Genomic DNA, 9,079 nt, shown 5'->3' with positions numbered 1-9,079 from the left:
ACGTGCACTTGACTCATAAAATTACAGTAAAAGTATAAATTCTTATATAACGTGCACTTGACTTATAACATTACAGTAAAAGTATAAATTCTTATATACGTGCACTTGACTCATAAAATTACAGTAAACGTATAAATTCTTATATAACGTGCACTTGACTTATAAGATTACAGTAAAAGTATATATTATTATATAAAGTGCACTTGACTCATAAGATTACAGTAAAAGTATAAATTCTTATATACGTGCACTTGACTTATAAGATTACAGTAAAAGTATAAATTCTTATATAACGTGCACTTGACTCATATTTAAAGGATTTAACATTTCTTTATTTGTATCATCAATACTAAATATATTTTATAGGTTATAAGGATGCTATTTGTCTACCTACTCAACTGTTTCTGGTGCTGGTTCACTTTTCAAGTTGTGGTGTTGTATCGCCACTTTAAGCCAACCAGCTATGAGGTAGGTGTTTAGTTCAAGTTGTTGTGTGTTGTATCGCCACTTTAAGTCAACCAGCTACGAGGTAAGTGTTTAGTTCAAGCTGTTGTGTTGTATCGCCACTTTAAGTCAACCAGCTATGAGGTAGGTATTTAGTTCAAGTTGTTGTGTTGTATTGCCACTTTAAGTCAACCAGCTATGAGGTAGGTATTTAGTTCAAGTTGTAGTGTGTTGTATCGCCACTTTAAGTCAAACAGCTATGAGGTAAGTGTTTAGTTCAAGCTGTTGTGTTGTATTGCCACTTTAAGTCAACCAGCTACGAGGTTGGTATTTAGTTCAAGTTGTTGTGTTGTATTATCATTTTAAGTCGACCAGTTATGGGTAAGTGTTTAGTTCAAGTTGTTGTGTTGTATCACCACTTTAAGTCAACCAGCTACGAGGTTGGTATTTAGTTCAAGTTGTTGTGTTGTATTATCACTTTAAGTCGACCAGTTATGGGTAAGTGTTTAGTTCAAGTTGTTGTGTTGTATTATAATTTTAAGTCGACCAGTTATGGGTAAGTGTTTAGCTCAAGTTCTTGTGTTATATCACCACTTTAAGTCAACCATCTATGAGGTAGGTATTTAGTTCAAGTTGTTGTGTGTTGTATCGCCACTTTAAGTCAACCAGCTACGAGGTTGGTATTTACTTCAAGTTGTTGTGTTGTATCGTCACTTTAAATCAACCAGCTATGAGGTAGGTGTTAAGTAACAAGATGTATTCACTATATTTAATTAGTATTCTGTCAAAACTATGAAATTTCTCACAAGTGAAAAATGTTTTTGGGGTGTTTTGCTAATAGTAATGTGATTACTGTCAATAATTATTTTATATTTTAATGGGTATGTTTATGTTAGTAAAGACAATATAGATATTTAGACTCAAAGGCAGAATTTACATGAATAGTTAAATAGAGGAACAATTGTATATAAAGCTTATTACGAGAAACTACATTGAAATTCTTGGTTATGTAAAAATAGGTTGAATACCTAATATATACGGGACTGTAAATCTCAGTGTACGAGGATATAGCCAAGAATTGTGTATGTGAAAGTAAACTGTAATTCTACTGTATGAAGTAATTATGGTGTAGGTAAGTATTGTGTATGTGAAATTGAACTGTATATTTTAACTTATGAAGTAAGTAGGGTATAGATAAGCACTGTGTAAGTGAAAATGGACTGTAATTCTTACTGTATGAAGTAATGGGGGTATTGGAAGAGGAATTTCTTTTTTTTTTGTAGGATTTTGGTTAGCTAATGTTTACTTGGGAACATTGATGGTTGTTCTAAATCCGTTAGCTAATGTTTACTTGTGAACACTCATGGTTGTTGTAAATCCGTTAGCTAATGTTTACTTGTGAACCCTCATGGTTGTTCTAAATCAGTTAGCTAATGTTTACTTGCAAACACTCGTGGTTGTTCTAAATCAGTTAGCTAATGTTTACTTGTGAACATTGATGGTTGTTCTAAATCAGAATCTCTGTGATACAAAATGAGCAGATCTCAAACACAACGTTTGTTTACCTTGATATTTGTCCTGTTTGATAAATTATGTGCTGTGTATTTACATCCTTCTGTAAAAAATGTCAGCTGTACATTAAGTAAAAATACTGTATTTAATTCTTAGTTTTTCAATCTTCCACAAGTTACCCAACTGGTACAGACGTGTTTTCTTCGTGGCCCATCTATTCACTTACGCAAATGGAGCTATTAACCCAATCATCTATGGTGCTTGTAGTGAGAGCTTTCGGAAAGGATTTCGCCTGATATTCTCGTGCTTCTATCAGAAAAATCAAGTGACGCCAACGCCCCCTGACAACAAACGTCACAATAATAATCAACCCCAAAGACGTCGGCATAGCCAACTGACTCATCCAAATGAAGAAAGACAGCAACTTGAGCAGATTGAAAATAAACAGAATAAAGAAGGTGAGCACACAATTAATCCGATGAAGATGTCCAACTTGCTGCAGGAGTAAATTAGTTGAGGAGGAGCTAAATGTTACGTTTGTTTGACACTATACTTGAATGAAGGCAACAAAAAATGAAATTTCAAAACTTCTTTTCAATGGCGGTGAAAAATAAAATCTTACGAAACTTGGAAGAAGTTTGTTTATATAAAAACTTGTTATATTCTTTCTACATACAGAAACAAACAGATCTCTCATAAAAGTATTGTTTTATAGAGAATTATCCTATTAAAGTGTCTTTGTACCTCGTGAAATTGACTGCGTAATATATATTCTCAATAGAGTTTTTTCTAGAGGGGTAGTGTGAATAGCTTTAAATTTCCATACGTTAAATGATTGGTTTGGTAACATCTTTCATTATATAGCTTAAAGAACATTAATCTTACAATTATAATAGTATTGGTTCGATACAATGCTCTCTATATAGTCTCAAGAACATTAATCGTTCAGATGATACAACATTGTTTTGGCAACAATGTTGTCTGTGTAGTGTAAAGAACATTAACTTTCAAATGATACAACACTGTTTTGGTAACATGCTGTCTGTGTAGTGTCAAGAAAATTAAAATTTCAGATGATACAACATTATTGTGGTAACAATGCTGTTTATATTGTCTCAAGAACATTAATCTTTCAGATGATACAACATTGTTTTGGCAACAATGTTGTCTGTGTAGTGTAAAGAACATTAACCTTTCAGATGATACAACATTGTTTTGGTAACAATGTTGTCTGTGTAGTGTAAAGAACATTAACCTTTCAGATGATACAACATTGTTTTGGTAACAATGTTGTCTGTGTAGTGTAAAGAACATTAACCTTTCAGATGATACAATATTGTTTTGGTAACAATGTTGTCTGTGTAGTGTCAAGAACATTAACCTTTCAGATGATACAACATTATTGTGGTAACAATGCTGTTTATATAGTCTCAAGAACATTAATCTTTCAGATGATACAACATTGTTTTGGCAACAATGTTGTCTGTGTAGTGTAAAGAACATTAACCTTTCAGATGATACAACATTGTTTTGGTAACAGTGCCGTTTATTTAGTCAGAAATATAGTAACGTTTCAGCTGTCACGGCATTGTTTCGATAACAATGCCACAATGTGGTTAAAACAATAAATTCTCAGCTGCTTCAGTATTTATTCGATAATGGAGTTTCTCTATGTAAGATAAAGAATAGTTATCGTTGTTAGTAACATAGTCTGAAGAATATCAACCTATCATTTGTTAGAGCACTGATTCGTTAAAAGTGACATCTAGATAGTTTGAAAAACATTAACATTTTAGTTGTTATAGAAGTAGTTCAATAACAGTATTGTCTAAAAGTAGTATCTTAGATGTATATATTTAACAAGCAGTGCCCTATGTTTACAGTTTTTATTTTTACAGAATGGTACCTTGTTCAAAAAGCCTTTTAGTATTACGTTACTTATAAAGTATTCTACCAGTACCTTGTTTACAAAGTATCTTATATGTGCCTTAAAATTCGTCTAACAATAATATGTTTATAAAGTGTTCTACCAGTACCTTGTTTATAAATTATTCTACCAGTACCTTCTTTATAAAGTGTTCTACCAGTACCTTGTTTATAAAGTATTCTACCAGTACCTTGTTTATAAAGTATTCTACCAGTACCTTGTTTATAAAGTATTCTACCAGTATCTTCTTTATAAATCATTCTACCAGTATCTTGTTTATAAAGTGTTCTACCAGTACCTTGTTTATAAAGTGTTCTACCAGTACCTTGTTTATAAAGTATTCTACCAGTACCTTGTTTATAAAGTGTTCTACCAGTACCTTGTTTATAAAGTGTTCTAGCAGTACTTTGTTTTTCTCGTTGTATCTTGTTTATAAAGTATTCTAGCAGTACCTTGTTTATAAAGTATTCTAGCAGTATCTTGTTTATAAAGTGTTCTACCAGTACCTTGTTTATAAAGTATTCTACCAGTACCTTGTTTATAAAGTGTTCTACCAGTATCTTGTTTATAAAGTATTCTAGCAGTATTTTGTTTATAAAGTAGTCTAGCAGTATCTTGTTTATAAAGTATTCTAGCAGTATCTTGTTTATAAAGTAGTCTAGCAGTATCTTGTTTATAAAGTATTCTAGCAGTATACTGTTTTTCTAGTTGTACCTTGTTTATTAAGTTTTCTAACAGCATCTTGTTAACTAGTTTATCAAATATTTAGTGCGATATATACCTGGTCCTTACTGGTGTTATTTTTCAAGCCAACCAATAGATATATATATCTATTATAAGGAAGAACTCTGCCCAAGTGTCCTCTGCTGAATTGTCTGACATTTCCTTTCCTGATTAAAATGTTTCCATTTTTTAGTTGATGATCCAGTGATTAACTTTGTTCCAAACTCCAGTTCCGCTCTTCATATTCCTTTTCCGCCAATAAAAAGAAAATAAAAGTAAGAAGAATCATGCTCTGCACTATGTAGAAGTGGGTGCATTATAAGTGCGACAGTCAAATCCTAAAAGTTGGTAAAAGATGGTGTTAACTATCTCCTTCCTCTCTAATCGATCATTTCAAAATTAGGGATGAATACACCTGATGTAGCTGTGCATGAAATCCAAAACAAACAAACGTTAGTTAAAAAAATATTTGTGTTCTGGATATTTTACAAACGTGATGTGAAATTATTTAATTATTCTTATTCCTTTACATTTTAAAGATCGTGTGGTTTTGCAATTTCGTTTTGTAAAACTTTGTGCAAACTGAAATTTAATATAATTTATTGTAGTTTTTATTAAAATGTTTTTTTTTTGTTTGAAGTTAAGCACAAAGCTACACAAAGGGCTATCTGTGCTCTGGCTATTACGGGTATCGAATCCCGGTTTCTAGCATTATAAGTCCGCAGACATTCCGCTGTGATACTGGGGGGGGGGAGCTATGAAAATGCAAAACATGTATATGCTTACAGAATACGAGCTCAACAAACAAGAATTAAAACCAACGTATATATATAATTTAATTTTTATTTTTATCAATTTATGGGAAAATATTAATGATTAGAAGCACGAATTGACGATTTTGTTTCATAAACCGGTGGATCAGCGGTAAGTTTACGGACTTCAAACGCTAAAATCCGGGGTTCTGTTCCACACAGTCGACAGGTCACAGGTAACCGATTGTGTAGAAACAAACCAACATCTTTAGAAATCACCATAGCTGGTCATGAACTATCGTTTGAGTTAATATTTTATCCTTATATATTAGATACTTAGAAGATGTTAGGAATCAGAAACAAGTGAAATTATAAATAATGAATTATAAACCAAGTTCGTTAAGAAAGTTATTAAGAAATTATCAATAAAAAAACCTATGAGGCCAAACAGTATCCTTATCAAAGTGTTTCCAGTAAATGCTTGCACTAATAACTAATTTTAAGATTACCAACATCGTTTTTTCTGACTAATTAAACAGTAACGTATAAGTGAAATACCTTATTCAAAAGAGATTGGAGTAATGTCTAAAATTCTGAAAATAAAACATATATTTATATATAATCTAGCGTTTGCATTTATTACTTGGAATTCTGAAAATACGAGTCTGAAAATTAAAATAAATAAACGTTCTGCTTGTAAAACACTTAATGTATCTTCTTTCTTATTGTTGACTTGAAAGCGAAGAGACTTCTTTGTGTATAAGCAGCATTATTCATAATATTTAATCAGATTTATAATTGTATATAATAGCAGTTACTCTAGCTTTTGGAATTTATATTATTGATTCAAGATTTTAAAGCATGTTTTTCCTCATTGCTTTTATAATCATTTTAATTTGATAAAATATATTCTAAGCTACCTTACGTTCCTATCGTTATTTGATAACCTGTATCCCTCTTAATAAGTCACATATCTTGTTGATACTCTTATCAATAATATCTGTACTGTAACAAAAAAGAGTTATAGTACTAAGGTTCTCCTGTTGACACTCATATCAATAACTCCAGTACTGAAACCTTAAAAAGGGGTTGTAATAAAATTGTCCGTCTGTACTCATATTAGTAACACCAGTGCTGAAACCTTAAAAAGGGGTTGTACTAAAATTGTCTGTCTGTACTCATGTCAGTAACTCTAGTGCTGAAACCTTAAAAAGGGGTTGTAATAAAATTGTCCGTCTGTACTCATATTAGTAACACCAATGCTGAAACCTTAAAAAGGGGTTGTACTAAAATGTCCGTCTGTACTCATATCAGTAACTCCAGTGCTGAAACCTTAAAAAGAAGTTGTACTAAGATTGTCCGTCTGTACTCACATCAGTAACTCTAGTGTTGAAACCTTAAAAAGAAGTTGTACTAAGCTTGTCCGTCTGTACTCACATCAGTAACTCCAGTGCTGAAACCTTAAAAAGAAGTTGTACTAAAATTGTCCGTCTGTACTCACATCAGTAACTTCAGTGCTGAAACCTTAAAAAGAAGTTGTACTAAAATTGTCCGTCTGAACATAATATAATATTTCTTTCTCCCAAAGAGATAAGATCTTGTATTGATTGAAATCTTAATCAATGAGGTTTTTTAAAGATAATAACGCTAATAAGTCTTCCCAAAGAGCTAATGATAATTTTTGATTGAAACCTAAATCATAAAGGTTTCAGCAAAGAAGTAACGGCAATAAGGGTTTCCAAAGAGCTAATAATCATTTAGCGATTGAAACTTAAATCGTCAAAGTTTCAGCAGGGAGTAAACAGCACTAAAGACATCCAAAGAGCAATAAAACCATGATTCTTCTTCCTCACATGATGAGGAAACAACAAAATATTGGCTTTACTTTGGAATGCCTAATGTTGTCTAAAGTGTGATTTTTAAGATTACATGCCTTTATCGTGGTATTTTTATGTTATTACACTAGTACATACATAACCTAAAAAGTCTTATGGTTATTTGTGAGTCATCAAGTCCACTTCTAGAATTAACTTAATTAATGCTTTAATATTAAAAAAGCTGTCTAGCTGATGTTGAGTTTTAAAATGTTTGTTTTTTACTCAGAACGGATCAATCTGTTATGTAGAAACTTTTAGATATAAAAACAACAAACATTCAACACAAAATGTCAAATTTAAAGAATTATTATTTACTTCATACTACTCTGTTCCACTATTCACTTGTTTTGAACGTAAATAAAAACAATTAAGTAACCAATGCAACAAAATCAGGCCTTCATAAATGAAATATTGATATCATTAGCACATGTATGTAGTTTATTAACAACATAAATATTCGATATTGTTTAATTATAAAAGAGAAATTTAAAGCAAGTCCTCAGATTATATAGTTTTAGCCCTTATTTCGATACTGTTTAATTATAAAAGAGAAATTTAAATCAAGTTCTCAGATGATATAGTTTTAGCCCTTATTTCGATATTGTTTAATTATAAAAGAGAAATTTAAAGCAAGTCGTCAGATGATATAGTTTTTTAGCCCTTATTTCGATATTGTTTAATTATAAAAGAGAAATTTAAAGCAAGTTCTCAGATGATATAGTTTTTAGCCCTTATTTCGATATTGTTTAATTATAAAAGAGAAATTTAAAGCAAGTCTTCAGATATTCCATATTGTGTATGTGTTCTCTGTCAGACTTGATAAATTGTTCTAACCTCTGGAAGGAACTAAATTAGAAACGTTATCTCATCGTTCTAAGTCTCCAAATCGAAGGTTTGATAACTTTATTCTGTTGAATGTCATGTAAAATAATCTATCTTCAGTGGACTCTTTTAGACTCAACTGGCCTCGTGTTCTTCTTATTACAAGGAAAGCACATCAGTGTCAGATATTTTCGGAAGTCACTTTCACAGGGAAAGGAGATCTACTAAGTACATGTCTTCGTTTAATGTTCAGATCGAAGTGGAGAACATATATGATTAGCTCATCTGTTTTAACGTTTAGTACCATAACATTTTTTTTTGTTTCAACTGGTGCTGAACAGAGAAGGTTTGTAGTTTATCAAAATGTAAATTTTTATGACCCATTTATTGTCATTATTTATCTTATTGAATGCTACAAAATTGGCCTTTTTATATTATTTAAATCTTATTCTTGTAGTTGGTGTATTAAAAACCAGTGGCTTTAAACGCCTTTTAAACTAATTATTAGTTACATATTGTGGTTACATTATTTTTAAACTAGTAATTATAATAGTTCACCTAAAAGGGTTGAGTATGTTATCGTACAACAGTATTAGAGGTTCACCACGTAGCTACAGTCCACATCGCCACGTCCGTTCATACTCTACCTAATGTCTGAGTATCTTAAGAATTAGAAATGTCTCCCCGTTTGACTTTCACACAAATAACCTATCTAGTGTGTATTTCAACAACCCATAGGTGGTGGGTCCGGTGACTTCACTGGTATGTCTCTTATCTATTCGTAAAACAAATTTTCTCTTGTGTATTCACAAAAAACAACAGTTTATAACAGATCTTCTCTTGTTTATTCATAAAAACAACAGTTTATAACAGATCTTCTCTTGTTAATTCATAAAAACAACAGTTTATAACAGATCATATCTTATTTATTCATAAAAACAACAGTTTATAACAGATCTTCTCTTGTTTATTCATAAAAACAACAGTTTATAACAGATCTTCTCTTGTTTATTCACAAAAAC

General features: G+C 31.3%; 1 protein-coding gene across 1 annotated transcript in view; it reads left to right on the top strand.

Annotated features, from left to right (window-relative positions):
* Positions 1 to 2,577, top strand: part of LOC106467928 (substance-K receptor-like) — a 15,232-nt gene extending 12,655 nt beyond the window's left edge. The window contains exons 4-5 of the mRNA XM_022396156.1: positions 367 to 468; positions 2,132 to 2,577. Coding sequence (XP_022251864.1) covers positions 367 to 468; positions 2,132 to 2,464 — 435 coding nt within the window. The 3' untranslated portion in view covers positions 2,465 to 2,577. The remainder of the gene's footprint in view (positions 1 to 366; positions 469 to 2,131) is intronic.
* Positions 2,578 to 9,079: the final 6,502 nt, after the last annotated feature.

This window comes from Limulus polyphemus, unplaced genomic scaffold (genome assembly GCF_000517525.1).
Source record: "Limulus polyphemus unplaced genomic scaffold, Limulus_polyphemus-2.1.2 Scaffold2800, whole genome shotgun sequence".
Taxonomy (NCBI): domain Eukaryota; kingdom Metazoa; phylum Arthropoda; class Merostomata; order Xiphosura; family Limulidae; genus Limulus; species Limulus polyphemus.
The sequence above is the reverse complement of the archived record's forward strand: the minus strand, read 5'-3'. Positions and strand labels throughout refer to the sequence as shown.